Below are 23,139 nucleotides of genomic sequence, written 5' to 3' on the forward strand. Positions count from 1 at the left end.
AGTCCCAAGATGGATCTCTTACTCCAGAGTTGGCAAAAATCTATCAAAATAGCACTCCTGGCTAGGGAATTGGTGTAGTGGCACAGTGCTTGCTAACACGCACAAGGACCTGGCTTTGACCCCTAGCACCACAAACAAAGCACCCTTGGAAAGGATCCAGGGTCTCAGTAAGGGTAAAGAAGCAACATTTTCCCACTGTATATTTTCAAGAATTCTGACACCTCCAATCCTGCCCTGCTTTTAAAAATTTCTTCTACTTCCCCCACCTCCCCCCAAATCTAATTTAGCCCTTAGCCTCCACCTCCACTGGTGCTTGGTATCCATAACCAAATGATCTGCTGAAGTACAAAGCTGGCCATCCACAGGGCTGGGCCCTGTAACCCCCAAAAGCTCCCTGCATGCTTAGCTGGCTTCTTATGTTCTTTCCTTGACCAAAATCTCTCCACTACTTGGTTGTGATTACCTCATTTTTCACAGTGGTAGTTGTTGGGCAAACTATTTCTCTCCATACTGGAGGGTGTACATGTCCAAGATCCAAAGGGAGGGGCAGAGATTAGACCCTTAATACCCACCTGTCACTAGATTCCAAAGAGTCAAGCATAAAATGAGTAGTACTTTAATTGTTTCCAAAGAAAGATGGTACATAAATTTAGAAAATATGACATTAAAGGCGTATTTTCCTAGAAATGAAAAACTGAACAGAAACTTAATACAATTTTTTTTTTTTTGATTTTCCTCATACATTAAAAGCTGTGTATCTGTTCCCAGGCTCGAGCTCCAAGCTCCCAGGCTGCTCTTTATCTCCCTCTAGCTGAGCAGGACAATCCCTCCTCCTCCACCTCTCTCCTCTCAGTCACGCGGTGTGGGTGCTAAAGGCCCCGAGCTGACCAATGGACAGAAGTGTCCTTTAAGCCAGCAGCCCACAGGCAGTGGCACTCAGGGAGGTCACAGAACTGGCATTGTTTCCACTGTCTCAGCAAGAAGCAGCGGAAAGCTGACCCTCAGCACAAATCAGTCAAATGTGGAGCAGGAGCGAGGGCTCCCAGGCCCAGGAAGGACGACCCTTTCCTACTACGACAGGTCTTTAAGCCGCTCTACTGCACTCCAAGGGGATTGAAAGCATGTGGCATCTAAACAAATCAGGAGCACCTGGGTGGCTGGGGAGAGGGGTGGGGAGAGTGATAAACAGGAATATAAATCAGTTTGATGATGTACAGGGGTGCTGGGAACTCCAGCTCTTCACAGGGCGGCCAGCCCACCAGAGGACAACACAGCAAGAACCACAACTGCCACTCCAGACAGCCAGACCTGGGAAATTGCCAGGCCTTTTCCTAGGTCCCATAGCTGTAGAAAAAGAGGGGAAGACAAGCTTTAATTTTTATTTTCAGCAATTAGAACTCCAGTCACTCTTACAATTCCTGTCTCAGAAATGTTCTACCTACTGAACGGTACTTCCCTTTTTGGGGTTCCGAGAAAAGCAGCATATCCCTATGTCCCAGTTTCACACTTCTGAAAGCCACAACACGGTCCCTACCACCCGCTCCCCAGTGACGAAAATCAAGTCATCTCATGTGGTACTGATGGGTGACTGTTCTTCAGAATGCCAAAGGCCCTCCACACAAAAGCTTCCAGACTGTACAGACATAATCTCCTCTCTCTACCTGACAGCACATCTAGATCAGTGTTTCTGGAAAAGTTTTCCTTCAAAACAGTTTTGTTTTCTGAGATAGAATCTTGTTATATGGGGTTGGGGATTTAACTTGATAGAGAGCACTTGCCTAGGAAGCCAACGGCCCTGGGTTCAGCTCTCGGCTGGGGTGGGGAAGATCTTTGTTATATGATTCAGATTAGTGTAGAATTCATCCTGTATCCCAGGATGGACTCAACTCAAGCTCCTCCTGCCAGCATTTCCTAAGTGCTGGGGTTACAGGTGTTCACAATATCTGGACCGAAGTACTTCTGCATCGTGTGGGACATCATGTGGATGTGGTTAAAGTTCTGTGGCTATAACTGCAAGATTTTTTTTAAAAAGATTTATTTATTTATTTATTATATGTAAGTACACTGTAGCTGTCTTCAGACACTCCAGAAGAGGGAGTCAGATCTCGTTACAGATGGTTGTGAGCCACCATGTGGTTGCTGGGATTTGAACTCAGGACCTGAGGAAGAGCAGTCGGGTGCTCTTACCTGCTGAGCCATCTCACCAGCCCCTAACTGCAAGATTCTTAAGCAGTTTACTAACCCAGCCTGTGAACCTCTGAAAGGGAATATGATGCATAGCAGAGACAATCACAGAACTCTTCCTTAGTGAGACTGTCCTTCAGGTCTGATGGACTGGAGATATTCCTGGGGCCTAGCACTGACTCCTCCTCTCCTCCTTGGAGATAGGATCTTGGCAGGTTTTGAATTCATCGTGTAGCCAAGAAAAACCTTGAACTTCTGATCCTCCTGCCTCCACCTTCTGAACACTGGGATTACAATACTCAGTTCATGTGGTACTGGGGATCAAACCCAGGGTTTTGTAAATGCTGGGCAAGTATTCTACCAACTGAGCTATAACTCCCTCTAAGATCTCTTTTTGTTTGTCTGTTTGGTTTTTTGAGACAGGGTTTCTCTATGTAGTATCCTGGAACTTGCTTTGTAGACAAGGCTGGCTTTGAACTCAGAGATCCACCTTCCTCTGCTTCCCAAGTACTGAGATTAAAGTTGTACACCACTATGCCTAGTTTTTTTTGTTTGTTTGTAATGATTTCTTTAATTATTTGATGTGCATTGGTGTCGTACATGTATGTATGTTTGAGGGTATCAGATCCCTGGAACTCAAGTTACAGTTTTAAGCTGCCACGTGGGTGCTGGGATTTGAACCTTGGCCCTCTAGGAAAGCATCCAGTGCTCTTAACTGCTGAGCTATTCAGCCCCGGTTTTTTTTTTTGTTTGTTTTGTTTTGTTTTTGTTTTTTTAAGACAGGGTTTCCCTATGTAGCCCTATCTGTCCTGGAACCTACTTTGTAGACGAGGCTGGCCTCAAACTTCATCTGCTTCTGCCTCTTAAGAACTGAGATCAAAGGTGTGTGCCACCACCCCAAGCAGAATCTAACTTTCCATGTTTTTCTCTTTCTTTGTTTTTTATCCTCTCCCAACCAGGACGTCACTATACTGACTTAGGATGCATTCAAATTTCTTTTTTTTTTTTTTTTTTTTAAAGATTTATTTATATATATGTAAGTACACTGTAGCTGTCCTCAGACTCTCGAGAAGAGGGAGTCACAGATCTCGTTACGGATGGTTGTGAGCCACCATGTGGTTGCTGGGATTTGAACTCCTGACCTTCGGAAGAGCAGTCGGGTGCTCTTACCCACTGAGCCATCTCACCAGCCCCGCATTCAAATTTCTAAACTCGCAGGATCCTCCCATCTCAGGTTCCCTAACAGCTGGGATTCCAGGCATTTACAACCACACCTAGGCCAAAACTGCTTTTTACTACAGTCCCACTAAAAAAAAACCTTCTAAATTGGAGTCTAGTAGATATGTATTTGTAAGTTTATGAAACATTAAAAATATTTACCCTTACTAATACATGCTATGCTATGTATTTTCTAGTCTATTAAATTCCTTCTTTTCAGTCTTTTTTTTTTTTTTTTTTTTTTTGTATCAATCCAATAAGTGGACTGTCTACCCACTGGATCAAAGGGCACATTTTTAAAAACACTAAGAATTGAGGGCTTGTATACGCTGAGCTGTAAAAACTTGCCTTGTATGTACCAAGTTAGACCTCCAGCACTGAAAGCAAAGCAAACACTAGCCTCTCTTCCTTACTCTCTAAGCACATACATACTCAAGGGCAGCTCTCACTTTGTGGGTTGTGACCCTCTGGGGTTGTATCTCAGATGTCCTGCATACCAGATATTATATTATGATTCATAACAGTAGCAAAAATAGAATTATAAAGTAGCAGCGAAAATAGTATTATGGCTGAGGGACACAATACATGAGGAACCATACATACTGAAGGGCTGCAGCATTGAAAACCACAACTTTAGGGCAAAAAGCAGTGTTCAGGTTTTGTACTTATCACACATAGGAGCCTCAACATATGTAAACACATGAACCTCCACAATCTAACTAGAAAACTGACTGAATTAGGAATCACTGCAGAGAAATTTGGGGGGAACTCAGAAGAAAAACAAAAAAACAAGATACCCTCATTAGTCTCTACCCAGATGACATCTTTGTGCACACTGCACAAAGACTTCCCCTGCTCAGTGCTCATGAGACACTGAGTCCATCTGGGGAGCAGTGACAGGAGAAGCCTCCAGAAGGGAGGTCAAAGGCCCTACCTCTCTCAGCACTTGGGAAGCCAAGACAGATGAAACCCTGGGAATTTGAAGCCATCCTGGTCTATAGCGTAAGCTCCACGACAGTCAAAGCTACAATAGAACCCCAGACTCAGGTGAGGGGGGAGGGAGGTCACAGTGCGGAAAGCCTCCATCTTCTTTATAACCAACCATACCATTTTCCTTTAACCTATTAGATCTTCCAGCCAGGCAACTGCTAAGAACACAATTTCATTAAAACCTGACCTATACCCAGAGCTAGTACTTGTCAAAAGAAAAACACAAAAGCAGATTTAGGGCTTAAGTAAAGCCTTTAGGTGCCCACTTTATCTCAACAGAGATTACCGTAACAGGCAGGAACCAGGGCAAACAGCTTGTGTTCTGTAATTGCCAAATGACCCCCAAATCCACCTCGGTATAAGACAAAAACTAACAGAAAGAAGTGCCTGCCTGAGCCAGGATGCCAAGCCTTCAACTGATTCTCTTTACAGAGCTTTGTTCTGTAGAGTCAAAAGCCATTAATGAAACTGTCTTTTCTCTCTACTGTCTCCCTCAGGAATTGGAGTCACTTCAAATCAAACTGAACACTGCTCTGGGGAACACTTGATAAATACACTTAATTTAATACATCATTTAGCTCTTGTTTTTTTTTTCCCCCTCTCTCAACTGTCTATTGGACCAGACTGGAATCCAGAGAATGCTGTCTCTAAAGCTGGCTCTGAGGTGGAGGCTATAAAAGGTCAAACTAAGGCAAAAGCCACCCAACTGACATTTTGCTTGAGTTCAGAAATAATGAAGACTGGAAAAAATACACTTTAATTACTTCTTGAAGGATACAAGATTAGTGGGTCACAAATATGAACTCTTAAAATGCTCTGACCCCAAGGCAGGTTTGAGCAAGCTTTCATTCCTTTTGAGCTGGTGTTGGAGAGATGGTTCAGTGGTTAGGATCAGGGGCTGACTCCTGGCACCCACATAGTGGCTTGCCACCATTTCTAACCCAATTCCAGGGGATTGACCCTCCTCTCCTAGCCTCTGTGGGTACCAGGCACAACATATACAACATGCTAACACACATGCAGCTAAAACACTCAATACATAAAATAAAAATAGGAATTTAAAGCTAAGAGCTGGATGTGTTGGCATAATTCCAGAGGCAGCAGCAGGAGAATCAGGAGTTCAAGGTCATCCTTCTACATACAACCAATTTAAGGCCAACCCTCCATATAAAAGTGTCTTAAAAATATAAAAAAGACCCGGGCAGTGGTGGCTCACACCTTTAATCCCAGCACTTGGGAGGCAGAGGCAAGAAGATTTCTGAATTCAAGGCCAGCCTGGTCTACAGAGAGAGTTCCAGGACATCCAGGGCTACACAGAGAAACCCTGTCTTGGAAAACCAAAAAAATCAATCAATCAGTCAGTCAATCAAAATAAAAAAGAAAGGCAAAAAAAACAAAACAAAAACAAACAAATAAACAAAAAAACACAAACAAAACCCAGGACATCAGATTTTATTTCGTTTTGAGACTGAATTTTGCATACCAAGCCTAGCCTGAAACTTATGAGATCGAAGACAACCTTGACCTTCTTCTCAGAGTGCTGACTTCTATCTGTTGCTGTCATTGATGCTGTTCTTGGGTGTGGATGTGTTTAAGACAGAGTTGCTGATCTGAAATTTGCTAAGTAGACCAGTCTGGCTTTGTAATCAGAGATTTGCCTGCCTCTGCCTTTGAGACTTTGAGTCCAAATGATGGCAGCATGTCGTCTCCCCTCCCCCCACTTAATATGAGATGCTGGAGACAGGTCCCAAGGCCTAGCCCCAATTTGAACTAGCGCCATGTAGTGTTAGGATCAACGTAAGAGGTAACATGAACAGTTTTCAGCTGACTATCATATTCCTGACTTCAAGATCTGAATTTAGAATCCTAGTCAAGACTAGGTGGAAGCTCAGGAATGCAATGGCAGCTACTGAGGGGGCAAGGCAGGAAGGCCCAGCTAGTTACAGAGTGAGGACCAGGCAAGCCTGGGCAATGAAGTGAGCCCTGTCTGAAATACAGCAGTAATGTGGGTGTGTTCAAAGCCAGCCTTGGGTACACAGCAAATTTAAGGCCAACCTAGGTTTTATGAGACCCTATCTCAAAAAGCCAAAAATGGTAGCACTCACAATCCCAGCAGTTGGCAATTGAGTTAGAGGCAGGAGAATAAGAATTTCAAGGTCATTCTTGTCTAAATAGTGAATTTAAGGCCAATCTTGACTATATAAGACCTTCTTGGAGGCCAGGGCCTGGGGGGGGGGGGTTGGGAAGGGGAGAGATTGGGGCTGGAGGAGACAGCTCAGTGTTAAGAGCACTGCCCGTTCTTCTAGAGGATCCAGGTGTTCTTCCTAGCACACAAGGTGGCTCATAGCCACATCCTCTTCTGGCTTCCATGGGGACCAACTATGTACATGGTATATATATATACACACACACACACACACACAGAGGACCAACTATGTACATGGTACACACATACATACATACACACACACACACACACACACACACACACACAAAGACAACATTCAAAAATAAAATTTTAACATGGAAAAAGTTTCAAAAGGACAGCAGATACAGCTATGTGGTACATGGAGTACAGTACCTGTCTAGCATGCACAAGGTCCTGGGTTCAATTCTCAGTACCACAGTAACAAACTGTAACAACCACTAGCACCCCAGGGTCTTTGGCACCTAATCTATGCTTGCTCTCATTTTCTCCAGTTACTCAACACAGCCAAAGAGAGGAAAGCAAAACTCCACACTGGAGTCTGATCAGACTCGTTGCTCAGGGTAGAAAGACTTCAGCTGAAGGCAGCAGCGACTCGCCTAGCTCATAATGAAATGCCCAGGGTCAAGATTACCTGATGAATACCAGGCGCCAGCTCATATTAACCCCTCGGTCTGTCTTCTTTGTCAGCCTTGGTCTCAGGGGTCTTTTATTAATGAAAGTGGGGACGCTCACACTAATCTCTTTCAGTACTGACCTAACCCACATTCACAAAGAAATGCACAAGAGACCTTGTTTAGCTTTCCCCACAAGGACTTCAGTAAAGACCCAGTACAATTAGCCTTAAGAATGGTCCTGAAGGGCTGGTGAGATGGCTCAGTGGGTAAGAGCACCCGACTGCTCTTCCAAAGGTCCAGAGTTCAAATCCCAGCAACCACATGGTGGTGGCTAACAACCATCCGTAACAAGATCTGGCGCCCTCTCCTGGAGTGTCTGAAGATAGCTACAGTGTACTTACATATAATAAATAAATAAATCTTTAAAAAAAAAAAAGAATGGTCCTGAAAAGCCGGGCATGGTGGCGCACGCCTTTAATCCCAGCACTCGGGAGGCAGAGGCAGGCGGATTTCTGAGTTTGAGGCCAGCCTGGTCTACAAAGTGAGTTCCAGGACAGCCAGGGATATACAGAGAAATCCTGTCTCGAAAAACCAAAAAAAAAAAAAAAAAAAAGAATGGTCCTGAAAAAAAAAAAAAGAATGGTACTGGCAGGACGGCTCAGGAAAAGGCAAGCCCAGGACCACTGACACACATGCACAGGCGTATGTACAAAACACACACACACATTGAATAAAACATAAATAAGTAAAATTAAAACAGATAGTCAAATAAGGTTAGGCTATATGTGGTGTCTCATGCTTATAATTCCAGCACCTGGGATGCAGAGTCAGGAGGAAAATCCCAAATTCAAGGCCATCCTGATCTATATAGAATGGTCCAGGCCCACCAGGGCTACATAGTGATATACTCTGTCTCAGAAGCAAACAAAGACTAGCTCTAATGTTAGAGGCGTAGCTCAAAGGTACAGCACGGATAAGGCTCTTGGTTCAGTGACCCTAGCATTAAAAAGAGGGGGGTAGGAGGGTAGGAAAAGGTGCAAGAACACTATGCTCAGAAACGAAGGAGAGAGCTTCCTAGCCCTCCTGCTCTTCGCCTACAAGAAACTTACCAAGTGTCGGATCCCATTCAGGGAGTGGTACATGAGCGGGAAGACAAGCACAAACTTAGCCGAGTAGATCAGTGTTGGCCCCAAACACAGGGACTTCACAAACATCAAATACGACTCAAAGTTCCCAGGAAGCAGCAGTGCCGACAGGCCAAAAAGAGAGACCCCTGAGAGAGAAGACGCAGCTATCAGTTACAAAGAACGGAATATATTAAACTGGATTCTATGACAGCTCTTGACACCTGATATAATCCTAAACCTCTTTGAAATGAGAAAATTTGTTGCCATCTAGGGATGTAGATCACTTGCCAAAATATATAAGCCCTGGTTTTGAAATCTAGGGCCTTTTGGTTTTTTTTATAAAACCATGTATGAGGGACCAGAGAGGTGGCTCAGCAGTTACAGGTGCACACTGATGTTGTAGAGAACCTGAGTTTGGTTCCCAAAAACCCACACTGAGAAGCTGGCACCACCTGTAACTCCAGGGGAATCATACCCCCCTCCCGCCTTCAAGAGCACCTGTACTCATGTGTACATACCCTACAAATCTATACACATAATTAAAAATAATAAAAGCATATTTTATAAAACATGTAGGCTCAATAGTTAAGAGTGCCGGCTTCACTTTCAGAGGACCTGGGTTCATTTTCCAGCACCCAAGTGGTATCAATGTTCACACAACCTGCAACTCCAGTTCTAGAGGAGCCAATGGCATCTTCTGGACAATTCAGGGATTTGGCACGAACATGGTACATAGATATACATACAGGCAAAATACTTATAAATGTAAAAATAATTAACAATTAAAACCTGTATGATTATACATGCTTATCATCCCAGCATGTGGGAGACAGAGGGAGGATCTGCACTGGTGTACAGTAAAGCACTTGTCAGCACGTCCTCTCCTGGTGACCACTTCCCCATGCATTTCCATCTTGGGAACATAGACACCAAAACAGGGTACTCACAATGTGCAATGGGCTGAGAACAAGATTTTAAACTATAAATGAGCAGACATTTTCTGAGATGTCAAAGACTAACTACATCAATTACTAATAAACACAGCAATCACCACAGCCTATATTCAGAAGTATGTATATCTAATCAAACCCTCCATCATAAAGAAGTATTACAAGTGAAAAGAATGACGATCTAGGGAATCTCAAAGGGAACAGCAACTGTTTATGTAAACTAGGCTGGCCTTCACCTCACGGAGATTGGCCTGCTTTTGCCTCCTGAGTGCTGGGGTTAAAGGATGCACCACTAGGCTGGAGAGATGGCTCAGCAGTTAAAAGCACTGACTGCTCTTCCAAAGGACCTGGGTTCAATTTCCAACACCAACATGGCAGCTCACGACTGCCTGCATCTCCAGTTCTAGGGGACCTGACACTCACACACACACATACAAGCAGGAAGAACACCAATGCACATAAAGTAAAAAATAAGTAACTAAAAAAAGCATGTACTACCATGACTAGCTGGGGATTCTTGACGTACTTTTTTTTTTTTTTTTTTAACAGAATAAAGGCTATCTGGTCTTGTTTTTTGTTGTTTACTTTTTTAATACTTTTTTTTTTTAAAGATTTATTTATTTATTATATGTAAGTACACTGTAGCTGTCTTCAGACACTCCAGAAGAGGGCATCAGATTTCGTTACGGATGGTTGTGAGCCACCATGTGGTTGCTGGCATTTGAACTCCGGACCTTTAGAAGAGCAGTCGGCGCCAGCCCCCCCCCCCTTTTTTTTTTTTTTACAGAGAGACAGGGTTTCTCTGTATAGCCCTGGCTGTCCTGGAGCTCACTTTGTAGTTCGGGCTGGCCTCTGTAGCCTCCCTCAGCCCTGAAGTAGGCTGATCTGGACTTTGACCTTGCTGCCACTGAGAAGGAAATTACCTAAGGTGGAGCCTTCCGACCTAGATGGCTCTTTTGCTCTGCCACCTGCCACTGCCCTCTCCAAGACACTGCTACCACTGAGAAGCCCCTGAGACATTCCAGGAGGAACGTTCTATTCTGCACATCACCTACAGGCTGGCTCCAGACACCAAGAATGGACTGGTGGGGGATGGGCCTTCCCCTTTTATAAGTAGACTCTCTTAGTAAACTGGAAGGCTTGAACAGAATCATGTCTTGGCTCCATTAATTTCTCGCCTTCTAAGTCTCTTTCAGCCCCAGACTGCCTCCCAGGTGTACCTGGTCCTTGTAAGCCGCGGGCCGGCTTACAACAGGCCTCGAACTCAGAAATCTGCCTGCCTCTGCCTCCCGAGTGCTGGGATCAAAGGCGTGCGCCACTATGCCGGGCTTTTAAAAATACTTTTAAAAGCTTTGTTTGTATTTTGTTTTATGTGTATGGGGTTACAACTGCTTATGTGTACCAACTGTGTGCCTTGTGTCCATGGAAGCCAGAAGAGGGTAGTAGATCCCCTGGAACTATAATTATTGATGGATGTGAGCTACCCTAGGAATCAAACCAAACCCCAGTCCTCTACAAGAGTAGCAAGCGTTACTGAATTTAGTAAGAACATAGGGATTCAGTTACTTGTTAAAGGAATGAGTTAATGAAACGTTTAAAGTGAACCAGGCAGTGGTGGCACACACCTTTAGTCCCAGTACTTATGAGGCAGAGGCAGATGGAGCTCCGTGAGTTTGAGGCCAGCCTGGTCTACAGAGTGAGTTCCAGGACAGCCAGGGCTACACAGAGAAACCCTGTATCAAAAAAATTAAAACCAAAATTAGAAGGAAAAAAAAAAAAAGGAAAGCTCTAAGGACTCACATGCATTCTAAATCAGGTACCGGGTGCAAAGAAGGTGGGGATGAGAGTCAGAGTCACAGCGGTTCCTCTAGGATGTGTGTGTGTGTGTGTGTGTCCATGTGTGTGTACTATACATACTTACCTCCACTCATGGCTATTCCAGAGCCACGGTGGCAAACGGACAGTGCCATAGGAAGAGACCATCTACAAAGAAACACATAAGACAAGTTTTAACAAGGAAAGGATGACAACGGTTTCCTGGTTTTGTCCTGGTTTTGGTTTTAGGATGACTGGGGCTGGAGACATGGCTTCCTGGTTAAGAGCATTTGTTACTCTTGCATAAGCCTTGGGTTAAATTCCTAGTCCCTGTATGGTGGCTCAAAGCCATCTATCACTGCAGTTCTGGAGATCCCACACTTGTTCTAACCTCTGAGAGAACAGGCACACATGTGGCATATACAAATGAACGCAGGCAAAATGCTCATACACATAAAATAAATCCTTAAAGACAAAAACAAGAAAACCTTACCTAGCTTTCATATTCCTAGTTTCTTTTTTTGTTTGTTTTGTTTTTTTAAAGATTTATTTCGTTTTTTTATTTTTATTTATTTTTATTTTAAAAATATTTTTGGTTTTTCGAGACAGGGTTTTTCCATGTAGCCCTGGCTGACCTGGAACTCACTCTGTAGACCAGGCTGGCCTTGAACTCAGAAATCCACCTGCCCCTGCCTCCCAAGTGCTGGGATTAAAGGCATGTGCAAAGGCATGTGCCACCACTGCCCGGCTCATATTTCTATTTTCACTTTCTAATTTCAAAGTAAAAGTTTTGGCTGAGTACACAGCTCAGAGATTGATATCATGCATGATGCCCTGGGTTCACTCTACTGCAAAAAAGAAGAAAAATTACTTATTAAAAAAGTATCTCAAAGAGCCAGGAGTGGTGGCGCACGCCTTTAGATCCCAGCACTTGGGAGACAAAGGCAGGAGGATCCAGGCCAACCTGGTCTACAGAGTGAGTTCCAAGATATCCAGTGCTACACAGAAAAACGCTATCTCAAAAAACAAAACAGTAAATAAATACACAAACAAATAAAACTGTTTCTTGGGGCTGCAGAAATTGTTCAGCAGTTAAGAACACTTGCTTCTCTTGCAAAGGGCAAGAGAGGCTTCTCTTGCAAATGGCAGGGGATCAGTTCTAAGCACCCATGGCATGGCTCCCAACAGTCTGTAACCAGCTCCAGGGGATCTAACGCCTTCTTGTGGCCACTGTGGGCAGAGGGCATGCAGTGGTGTTCATATATACATGCAGACAAAACACTTACACACATTAAATAAAAATAAATCCTTTTAAAAGTTATCCCTGGGGGGGAGGGTATGGGGGGACCTTTGGAATAGCATTGGAAATGTAATTGAGGAAAATACGCAATAAAAAAAAATATTAAAAAAAAAAAGTTATCCCCGACTTTACCAAGCCAAGTATCTGCTACTGTTGAGAACAGAAAACATATACTGTGATTAAATCATTAGGCTCTGTAAGAGCAGAAAACTCTGTATGTGTAATAAAAACAACACAGTTCAAAATCCTTTCACCAGGGTCCCCATCTGGGTATCAATTAGAGGGGTACAACTAGAAAGCAATCGGGGTGGTTGTGGTGACTCACACCTGTAAACTCTGGGCTACACAGTGAGATAGTGAGATAGACAGACAGACAGACAGATAGATAGAAGGAGGGAAGTAGAGAGGGAGGGAGGGAGGTTAAGGAAGGACAGAGGGAGGGAGATAGAGAGAAAGATCTTAAAAGAGTTCAAGGCCTGTCTAGACCAAGTAGGACTCTGTTTCAGGAAACAAAAGGAACAATAAAAGTATGATATTGGCTACTTCAGACATCTTTGCTTGACATATTATTTGGGAAATATCTTCATGTTTCCTGCCATTTCTTTTTTTTTTTTTCACGCAAACATTCATAAATGGACCTAATGTCATTTTCTTCAAATGAACTGTGAAGAAAGGCCAAGGTTATTTGGGAATTTCTCCATCACTGTTGAAGTGGAAACTTATAGTTCTTTGGAAAGTTAGTTATGTCAAATGAGGTTTTACTGAGGCACACAGGTGAAGGTGTGTCTTGCAAAAGCAGACATGTGGAAGTCTGTTTTTCTGAAGCAGACACAGGTGAAAGGATATAGCAGACACTTGAAAGGATAGATGCTTGATAAAGGAGTATAAATATGACTTCACAGAGAGTGGGAGATGAGCATTGAGCCTTGGTTTGGTTTGCTCCACCTAATTATTCTTTGCTAACAGCAAACAGGTGTTTGTTCACCTTACATAGCGTTGATGAGCTCAACTTGAGATAACTCCACCACTGAGAGGAACTCGCCCAAGAACTTCTCCTGAGGTTCCTGTGGCAGCTTGCCCATTCATGGCCTCGCCTTAGACCACTTGGTGGTTTCTTCAAGATTGAGCTGCAGCTGCCTGGTGTCTGCTTGCTGAAAGGACTGGACTGTAACTGCGGGCTCGTGCCTGGTGTCTGCAGCTGCTGAATTATATTTGGTGTTTGCTCTGGGACTGAACTGCTGCCCCAGAAGATCGAGCTCACCCCAAAGAACTATTGCTGAGCAGGTCCACTTCCCCACATTCTAATAACTTTCCTCCTCCACTACCTCTGCTGGGTGGTGGTCTAGAGGGGAGGGTGACCCCTTATTAAAGGTTGTACGAAATGTGTGCCCATACACTGTGATCCCACCCCTCCCCAACCATCTCCCTCCCCCTCTGCCTCCCTCTCCCACCTCTTCATTTTTTAAGACAGGGTTTCACCAATCATCTTGTAAAAGATTTCACTATAGAATACTAAGATTGCTTATTAACATCCTTCTCTTAGGATACAATGTCCAATTTCTGCAATTAAAATTATTTCTGGAATCTGAGTTGGAAAAAAAAAATCCCAAAGGGTTGTGGTATTTGTGGAGGTGGCTAAAAAAATGGCCAGTATCCCCTGGCAGGAAGCCAAGCAAAGAGGGTAGCAAGGCTCAAGACACTTTGCTGAGTTGGTGTTTATTTATTTACTTTTAATTTTCTAAAAGATCTGCAGGGATTTTCTTAGAAGACATAAATCAGTTAGCACTTCTATTTCTAAACCTAAGAGATAAAAGGACATGCATGTATACATGCATACATAGCTATGTGTACATGTATGTGGGCGAAGTGATCACATACAGCTCTATTCAAGGAGAGGACCTACAGTTAGTGTGCTCGTAGCAATGAGCACATCTAGCACCCCACACTGGTGCCATACTGGAGAACTCCTAGTAGCCACAGCTACAACAATTTGAGCATCAAAATAAACAGTGAATGTAAAAGAGCATAACTTTTGTGCAAAATAGGAATCTTTGAAAGAAAGCAAGGTTTGCCCTACAGGAAGAAAGAAAGAAATCCAAAGGGCATGTTCAAGAAGACAAGTGTGGCGGTGCTCCACCTGTAATCTCAGTATTCAAAAGGTAGAAGTCGGGGGATAAGAAATCTAAGGCCATCCTCAGTTACATAAGGCCTTGTCTAAAACACCAACAATACACTAGTAAGGCACATAGCTAAGCACTCTAAGTGGCCTCAAGAAGCTAGAAACTACAGATTTTCCTACAGCCAAAGGAAAAGAATACAGCCTTGGTTAACATGTGTATTCATTTTAAAATATTTCATTTATTAATTTAGTACCATGGTGCACAAACTGCAGGTCTGAGCTGAACCTGGGAGGTGAAGGTCAGTTCTCTCCTTCCCCAGAGGATCATGCTCAAGTCATCATGCTTAGTGCCAGGAACCTCAGCTCACTGAACCAGCTTCTCAGCCTGATAACTTACATTACCATGAGGAGCCATTTCTCTAATAGGAGTGCAGAAGTGTACATCTGTGTGTGTGTCTTATCGCTCAGGCTGGCCTTGAACTTGCTATTTAACTGAGGATGAGGTTAAACTTGTGATCCTCCTGCCTCAGCACCCCAAGTGCTACTATTCCAGATGTGCACACATTTGCCACTGTGGTCAACCACAAACAACAATTTCTCCCTGTGCATTGCCCTGGCTGTCCTGAAACTCACTCTGTAGACTGGCCGGAAATCACAGAGATCTGTGAGGCCCCTGCCTCCCAAGTGCTAGGATTAAAGGCATGTGCCTTCAAACAGTGATTTTTAAGATCAAACATTCTAGCATACTCCAATGTTGTAAGATCTTGATATTTATATGCTAAGGGATCACAGTAGAGAAGTACTAGAAGTCACTGTTTTCCATAATTAAAGCACTAGGCTTCTATGTGAGTAGAAAACACCTCAATTTAAAAAAAAAAATACATACCACAGACTCAAATCCAAGCAGCAGTGTCGCAGACAGCATTCAATGTTGTGTAGTGTGATGCTAACGTACAACACAAAATGTGCACGCTATGTACTGTGGACCCAGGCTGCACAGGAGCCATGCAACACAACACAGGTAAGCAACACGGGAAGCGCCTGGCACACATGGCCTGCTTGCCTTTCAATGATTGTTTTGGCAGCTGTGCACTCAGAAACCTTCTACTTGTTGGCAGCTTTCCGTAGACTCTCGCATCAACTACCAGGTTAAGAAGCCGGACTCAGGTATGCAATGGCATCTCTATTGGCCAGCCCACGGCTCCCAGGCACTGCACACCCAATAATTAGGAAAATGAAGGCAACACCAGCCCACCCGGCTCCAGGGCCCTTACTTGTAGATAGTCAAATGGGGAGAGAGAGGACGGTTTGAACTCGTGTTCTTCTTCCAGAACCGCTCCATCTCTTCCTTAGCTGTGGTTCCCAAAGGAGCAGCACTAAAATAAAACAAAGGGTCAAAAAGGACTAAGGCACAGATTTTACACAGCAAACAGTGCATTCTAAAGTTGTATTTTATTTCTAGTTATATGGATATATGTGTGTCTATGTGTGGGTGTGTGTACCTTAGTGCTGAGGCCTGAAGAGGGTATTAGAGCCCCTAGAGCTGGAGTGGCGGCAGCTGTCAGCTACGTAACATGGGCACTGGAAACTGATCTGAGCCTCTGCAGAAACAGTACATGCTCTCATGCTGTGCTCTCCAGCCACCTAAAATGTCTTTTTTAAAAAGGTATTGTTGGTTCTGCAAGATTGCTCGGTGGGTAACAGTGCTTGCTGACAAATCTGATGACCTAAGTCCATCTTCTTGGACAACTCCCATATGATGTCTTCTGACCTCTACTTGCACATCCATGAGCACCACCAAACATACAGTAATAAATTAAGTATATTAAAAAAAAAAGACAAGGGCTGGAGAAATGGCTCAGAGGTTAAGAACAGAGGCTGTTCTTCCAAACGACCTGAGTTTGATTCCCGGGACCCACACAGTAGCTCGTAACAGCAATTCTAGTTCTCAGGAATCCAACTGGCCTCATGGGCACCGAATGAATGTGGTACACAGACAAACATGCAGGCAAAACACCCATATACATAACAACAACAACAAAACAAAAAAAAACAGAAAAAGATTAAGGTAGCACACACTAACAGAGAGGCAAGAAGACTGGAAGCTCAAGGCTACATAGTAAGTACAGGGCCAGCATAGACTACACAGAAAAACTGACTCAAAAAGCAAAAGAGCTCTTGATGGTAAAAACTATGATTGTAGCATTTGGGAGATAGAAGCAGGAGGATCAGGAATTTTCTATCATCTTGATCCACACAGCAAGTTTAAGGGCAGTCTGAGCTTACATGAAAAACTGTCTCAAAACAAAATACAACAAACCAAAATAAAACCCAATCCTAAAAAAATAAAAAGAAACCCAAAACAACACAGCCAAGTACATTTATGAGCCTAACTAGGTTCTGGCTGTGGGGGAAAAAGGCTGTAGTGCTATAAAGCACATTATATGGAACAAAGAGAAAAATTGAAAATCAACTGATGAGAAGCATCCATCAGTTAATTTATTAAATATAATGATTATGCTTGTATAATTATACTGTTACACAAGCAAACAACAATATTAATAATTGATGAATCAGGATGAAATGTACACAGTGCCATATATGGCAGTGAATGTCAGTAGCGGCGGCAGCAGAGGCTTACAGAGAAGGAACACTTATGATCTATAGCGTGCTGTGCAAGACTCCAAGACTTACCTCAAAAACCACAACAATGACACCAACATAAAAAACAAAAAACAAAAGACACTGGTGGCCAGTGTCTTCAGTCCCAGCCCTTGGAGGCAGAGGCAGTAGGATCTCTGTGAGTTTGAGACCAGCCTGGTGTACACAGCGAGTTCCAGGACAATCAGGGCTACAAACCCAAAGAAGAAGAACAACAACAATCAACCAAACAAAAAAAGCACCGCTTGTGTATAAGATATATACTTCCAAGATAAAACCTTTTAAAAAACTGTTGTAGACAACTGTTGATGTCAACAACTAGGAATAAATATTTACTTTTAGGGAAAAAATATATTTAAAATATATTTAAGAACTAAGTCCTGAGGGCTGGAGAGATGGCTCAGAGGTTAAGATTGCTCTTCCAGAGGTCCTCAGTTCAAGTCCCAGCATCCACAACCATCTGTAATGGGATCTGATGCCCTCTTCTCATGTGGTGTCTGAAGACAGCTATAAAATACTCACATATATAAAATAATTCAATAAATCTTTAGAAACAAACAAACAAACAAATAAACAACCCTAAGTCCTGAAACTACTTGAAATTAAGGGCTTGTTTTGATACTGGGTCTTATTATGTATTCTTGATTCCTGGCTGTCCTGGAATTCCCTATGTAGACCAGACTGGCTTCAAACTGCCAGAGATCCACCTGCCTCTGCAGGCGTGCACCACCACACCCGGCCTTCTACTGCCTTTTCATGAGAAAAACAAAGTTAATAAAATATTCACAGATGTTGGAACTTACTTTCTGATACAAAGCTGAGCATTCAGGTGGGCTCGGAGGCAGTGACGGCCGACATGTCTGCAAGAGATTCAAGAATACAGATGGAGAGTCAACACCAGCACATCAGCCTCTGCTCCTTTGTACAAGATGATTGTTGTTAATTATATTTTCATTCTGTGAGACAGGGTTTCTCTGTGTAGCCCTGGCTGTCCTGGAACTCACTCTGCAGACCAGGCTGACCTCGAACTCAGAGATTCACCTGCCTCTGTGTCCCTAGTGCTGGAATTAAAGGCGTGCATCACCATGCCCAGCTCCTTTGTACTGTATTAGATGCAGAAAGGCTGACTGAAAATGAAATGAGGGCTGAGAGTGTAACTCCGTGTAGAGTGTACACTTAACATACATGGGGCCCTGTGGTCAAGCTCCACCGTCAAAATCATAAACAGTGCCCCTAGTTTCTTACATGACAAACCACGGCTTGAAGACAGGCTTGGGCCAGCTCACCTGCCACCTAGCAACTGGGAGGCAGAGACAGAAGGGTCACAAGTTCAAGAAGGGTCTCAGCAACATACAAAGTTTTAAGCTATTCTGAGTTATGGAAAAAAATTACTTGTAGATACAACCAATCTACATGCCTACATGAGAACAGAACTCACTATATAGCTCAGGCACAAAGTTTATGTATAGCAGAGACCTATGAATTAATGGATGAATTAAAATGTGAAGAACAAAGGATTTGAGGATGGACAGCCCTAATATTAATGAAGTAATTTCAAAAACTACCATCTGAATTTGAAGCTGGGGAGATGGCTCAGTGGATAAAAGCACTTTATACAAACTTAACAACCTGAGTACAATCTGGAAAAACGTACTTAAAAGTGGAAGAAGGGGTGAGGAGCGCGGAGGCAGGGCTGGAGAGTTGGCTCAGAGGTTAAGAACCCTGGCTGTTCTTCCAGAAGTCCTGAGTTCAATTCCCAGCAACCACATGGTGGCTCACAACCATCTGTAATGGGATCTGATGTCTTCTTCTGGTGTGTCTAAAGACAGCTACGGTGTACTCATATACATAAAATAAATAAATAATTTTTTTTTTTTTAGGTGGAGGAAGAGAACCAACTATACAAAATTCTCCTATGACTGACACATGTGCACACAGGTGCACCCAAATAAGCACATGCAGTAATAATTATTAATAATGTTTTAAAAATTAAAATGTTGGGCTGGTGAGATGGCTCAGCAGGTAAGAGGACTGTGCTTTCAAAAGTCCCGAGTTCAAATCCCAGCAACCACATGGTGGCTTACAAACCACCCGGCCAACAGAGGGAGCGGAGGTTCTAAATTCAATTCCCAACAACAGATGAAGGTTCACAACCATCTGTACAGCTACAGTGTGTGCTCATATACAGAAATAAATAAATCTTTTTAAAAAAATTAAAAAGTTACCATCAATTTCCAGATAACAGAGATAAATTTCAAGTCACAAAACTTCTCATATAATATTACAAAAAAAAAAAAAAAAAAAGAAAAAGCCAAGACTCTATCATCCCCACACAGAAGATAACTGTTTCCTACCTCAGAGTTGCTATTTAAAAAAAACTACAGGGGCTGGATGGAGGGATGGCCTGGTAGTTAGGAGCACTAGCTGCTTTCCAGAGGCCTAGGGCTTGCCTCCCAGCACCCACATGGTGCTCACAACCACCTTTAACGTCAGCTCCAGCAAATCCATTGCCCTTTTCTGGACTCTGAAGGTACCAGGCATGCACCTGATACAGGACATGCATGCAGGTAAAACACCCATGCACACAAAAAATTAATTTAAAATAATGTAAATGACATTTTATTTTGTATGTGATGGGGCATGCCACAACACACATGTGGGGCTCAGATGACTTGCAAGGAGTTGGTTTTCTCTCTCCACCATGTGGATTCTAGGGATCAAACTCAGGTAATCAGGCTTGTAAACCTGTAACCCCAGCACTCAAGAGGCAAGTCACAGGAAGACTGCTGTAAATTCAAGGCCATCCTAGTCTGAACAGCAGCTAGCCTGGGCTGTATTCAATATGTTGTCCAAAAAGCCAAAAAGGAAAATGAAACACACACACACACACACACACACACACACACACACACACACACACACGCACGCGCGCGCATGCACTTTAATTGCATAATTCCAGCCAACATGTCCAAAGCATTTAGGAAAGTGACCAGAATGAAGTTCTAGAAGTGAAAACTTACCTATGTTAATTCTATGTAACTAGTTATCCACTATGTACAAGGCATTGTGGAGATATAAGAACTCATTAAGGTGTAAGAAACTGAGCCTGGTGGCAGTGGCACACACATTTAATCCCAGCCCTCGGAGGCAGAGGCAGGAGGATCTCTGTGAGTTTGAGGGCAGCCTGGTGTACAGCCAGAGCTATACAGAGAAACCCTGTCTTGAAAAACAACGGATCAAAAACTCCAACCATCTTCTGCATGGGTTCATGATACTAGACACACAATCATTTCAAGAGCCTTATAGGCTACTCTAGAGCACTAGCGGGCCCATTATGAGAAGGGGAAAAATGCAACCAACCCTTCTTCAGCTCTCACCCTTCCCTTTGAGGCAAGAGGTGAATGCAGACATTGTGTTCCCAGGGCTCTCAGAAAGAAGTGGGAACAAATCTCTTTAAATCGACTGAATTGTCTCTGAAGTTGCAGGGCGCACATTCCTCACACCGAGCTAGGCCCGGTCACTCAGCTATCCAGCAAGAGTTTGCAGATGTGGGTTGGAATCTATCGCACAATCTGTCTGCTGCTATTGTTCCCAAATACCAGTGCGAGCTTTGCACAAGGCCCCTACAGAAACAAGCTGTACAAAGTCGACAACCTTGTTGGAAACATGAAAGTAGTTATCTATCCCTGCCTTTCATGTGAAACCAGAAACTCTGAAAAGACTCTCTACCCTGGGAATGGTGTTTAAGATGTTACAGCTAGGAGCCAGTAGGATAGTTCAGAGAGAAAGGGCACGTGCCACCAAGCGGGGCAACCTGAGTTGGGCCCTTGGAATTCCCAATTGCCCTCTGACCCCTACACACAAGCCATATAGCACATGCACAGCCACCCACACCCATACTAAAGAAAAGTGAAAAAAAATTATCAGCAGTTAAAGCTGGAAGCAAGTGTTTGAGACAGTACCACATTCTACAGCCCGGGCTGGCCAGCAACTCACTCTATAGCTCAGGCTGGCTTCAATCTTACAGCAGCCCTCCTGTCTCAGTCTCCTAAGTGCTGAGACAGGTGGAGTGTGCCTCCACAAGCAGCTGATTAAGTCATTTATGTAAAATGGTGTGGCATTTGCATACGCCCTGTGCACATTCTCTTATACTTCCAGTAATTCCTGTATTACTTATAATGCCCATTACAATTTAAATATTCTGTATGTTACACTCTATGGTTTAAGGTAAATGGGGTGGGCTGAGCTACTTATGTGCAATCCATACACAAAAATATGGGAAAAAATTACTTGTAGACACAACCAATCTACATGAGGACAGGTGAGGTAAACAATTCTTAGTGCTGGGATGACAGATATCTGACTGACGGAAGGTGACAGCAGGACACACCCACAGTCCGCTCCCAGGGACTCAGTGTAATGCTTGGCAGGTAACACACTCAAACTGCTTTGGGAATTTGCTTTTCAAATAATTTCCATGTGAGACTGGCTAGACCCAGGAAGAACCCAAAGATGAAGACTCTACACACTAATCCCCAAACTCCTAATATAAACGTCTGGAGCCAATATGATCATCTTAAGCTAAATGCTAAACCATTGATCCGATATGCCCTAACATTCACCAGCATGTGTTCCATCATAGAATTTGAAAGCATTTAATTATGGTCAAAATTGGGGATGAAAGATGCAGGTCTGGAAAACCTGGTCCTGTCCTTCGGCTATGAGGATGCGCAGCAAGATAAAAATTAAGGATAAAGATAACCAATCCAAACTCCCCAAGACTCACTTTTACAAAGAAAAACTAAACAGAATCCCTCTATTTTTGTACTGCATGACAGAAGTGGAAAGAGAAATGAAAACATATTTGGGAGAATCGGGGTCTGGAGTCTCAACAGCACTGAAGCTAACTTTCCATAACAAATAATTTCCAAAAATAGTACTGGCACAAAACTGGGTTGGGATTTGTACCAGAAATGTCACTAGCCCTTACAACTATAAAGGCTCTGGGGATGATAGCTAATGAGTGAAGAATTCAGAACAAGGGGAAATCTAAGCTATTTCTCTGGACAGAAAATGGACACTTTAGAGAAAGGCGGTGACACCCACCCACCCTATTGTCCCGCTAAAACCAAAATTAAAACAACACAAAGTGGATTTCCTGGGCAACATTAAGAGACCCACTGTGGATGCTATTATTAACCTTGGCTTGGGAGGGATGCATTAGGATGCCCGACAGTCTCCACCGGTTGCTAGCAGCAGGATTGCCAGGAGTTAAAGCACCCACTAGGTGCTCCAAGGGGCCCCTCCCCCTACAATCCCTAAGTTCCCCCCCCCCATACTGCAGGCCTAGGGGCCCGCTGATCTCGAAGTTACAGCAATTTGGGGGAGCCACAAGAGCAGTTTGCGAAGAGGCTTTAGAGGTGGGCGAGGCAGAAACAATGACAGCCAAGCTACTCGGCCACACACAGTGACCTCTAAGCCCTTTCGAGCCTCTCCGCCCGGAGAGAAGAGGGGGTGCTAAGATCTCAGGGGCGCGGTCTGCACACCCGCAGGTCCTTTCCCTGTCCCCGCAAGGCACACACCGCTGTCACCCCCTCAGGGACCAATTCAGGTTCCCCCAACGGTCGCGGGCGTGGACTCCTAGCCCCAGGCTAAAGTCACCTCAGCAAGAGCGCAGCCATCTTGAGTTCGGGCCTGGACGGAAATGACGCATCGCTCCTCCCCACGTGTGGCCCTGCCTTTGGGGGCGGAGCCGGCGGGGCGGAGGCGGGGACTATCATGTGACACCTCAGAATTTTTAGGCTGGAACCTCCTCTGTGTTCCGGGCTTGGTGGATGGTACTTTTTTTTGTTTTGTTTTGTTTTGGGTTTTTTGGTTTTAGTTTTTTGTTTTGTTTTGCTTTTCAGTTCTTCGGTTTTCCTCTCACGCGCCAGTTTCTAGCAAGCGTCGTTT

The 23,139-nt window shown here is 43.8% G+C and overlaps 1 protein-coding gene across 1 annotated transcript; it reads right to left on the reverse strand.

The window, feature by feature from the left end:
- Window positions 1–600: 600 nt before the first annotated feature.
- On the reverse strand, window positions 601–22,923 carry Sdhc (succinate dehydrogenase complex subunit C). The gene is made up of 6 exons (XM_021161399.3): window positions 22,849–22,923; window positions 17,991–18,047; window positions 15,801–15,902; window positions 11,214–11,275; window positions 8,325–8,488; window positions 601–1,344 (listed from the first exon to the last, which is right to left on the reverse strand). The coding sequence occupies exons 1-6, from the start codon at window positions 22,866–22,868 to the stop codon at window positions 1,240–1,242; spliced, it is 510 nt and encodes a 169-aa protein (XP_021017058.1). The 5' UTR covers window positions 22,869–22,923; the 3' UTR covers window positions 601–1,239.
- Between the last annotated feature and the right edge of the window lie 216 nt (window positions 22,924–23,139).

Source organism: Mus caroli, unplaced genomic scaffold (genome assembly GCF_978045245.1).
Source record: "Mus caroli unplaced genomic scaffold, Mus_caroli_1 scaffold_1, whole genome shotgun sequence".
NCBI classification, from domain to species: Eukaryota; Metazoa; Chordata; class Mammalia; order Rodentia; family Muridae; genus Mus; species Mus caroli.

What these genes read in the sequence shown, in the direction of transcription:
- Sdhc (XM_021161399.3), bottom strand. Translation starts at nt 22,868, where the DNA reads ATGGCTGCGCTCTTGCTGAG. An exon ending in ATGGCTGCGCTCTTGCTGAG is followed by an intron (nt 18,048 to 22,848) that starts GTGACTTTAGCC and finishes AATCTCTTGCAG; the next exon opens with ACATGTCGGCCGTCACTGCC. An exon ending in GCTCAGCTTTGTATCAGAAA is followed by an intron (nt 15,903 to 17,990) that starts GTAAGTTCCAAC and finishes GTTTTATTTTAG; the next exon opens with TGCTGCTCCTTTGGGAACCA.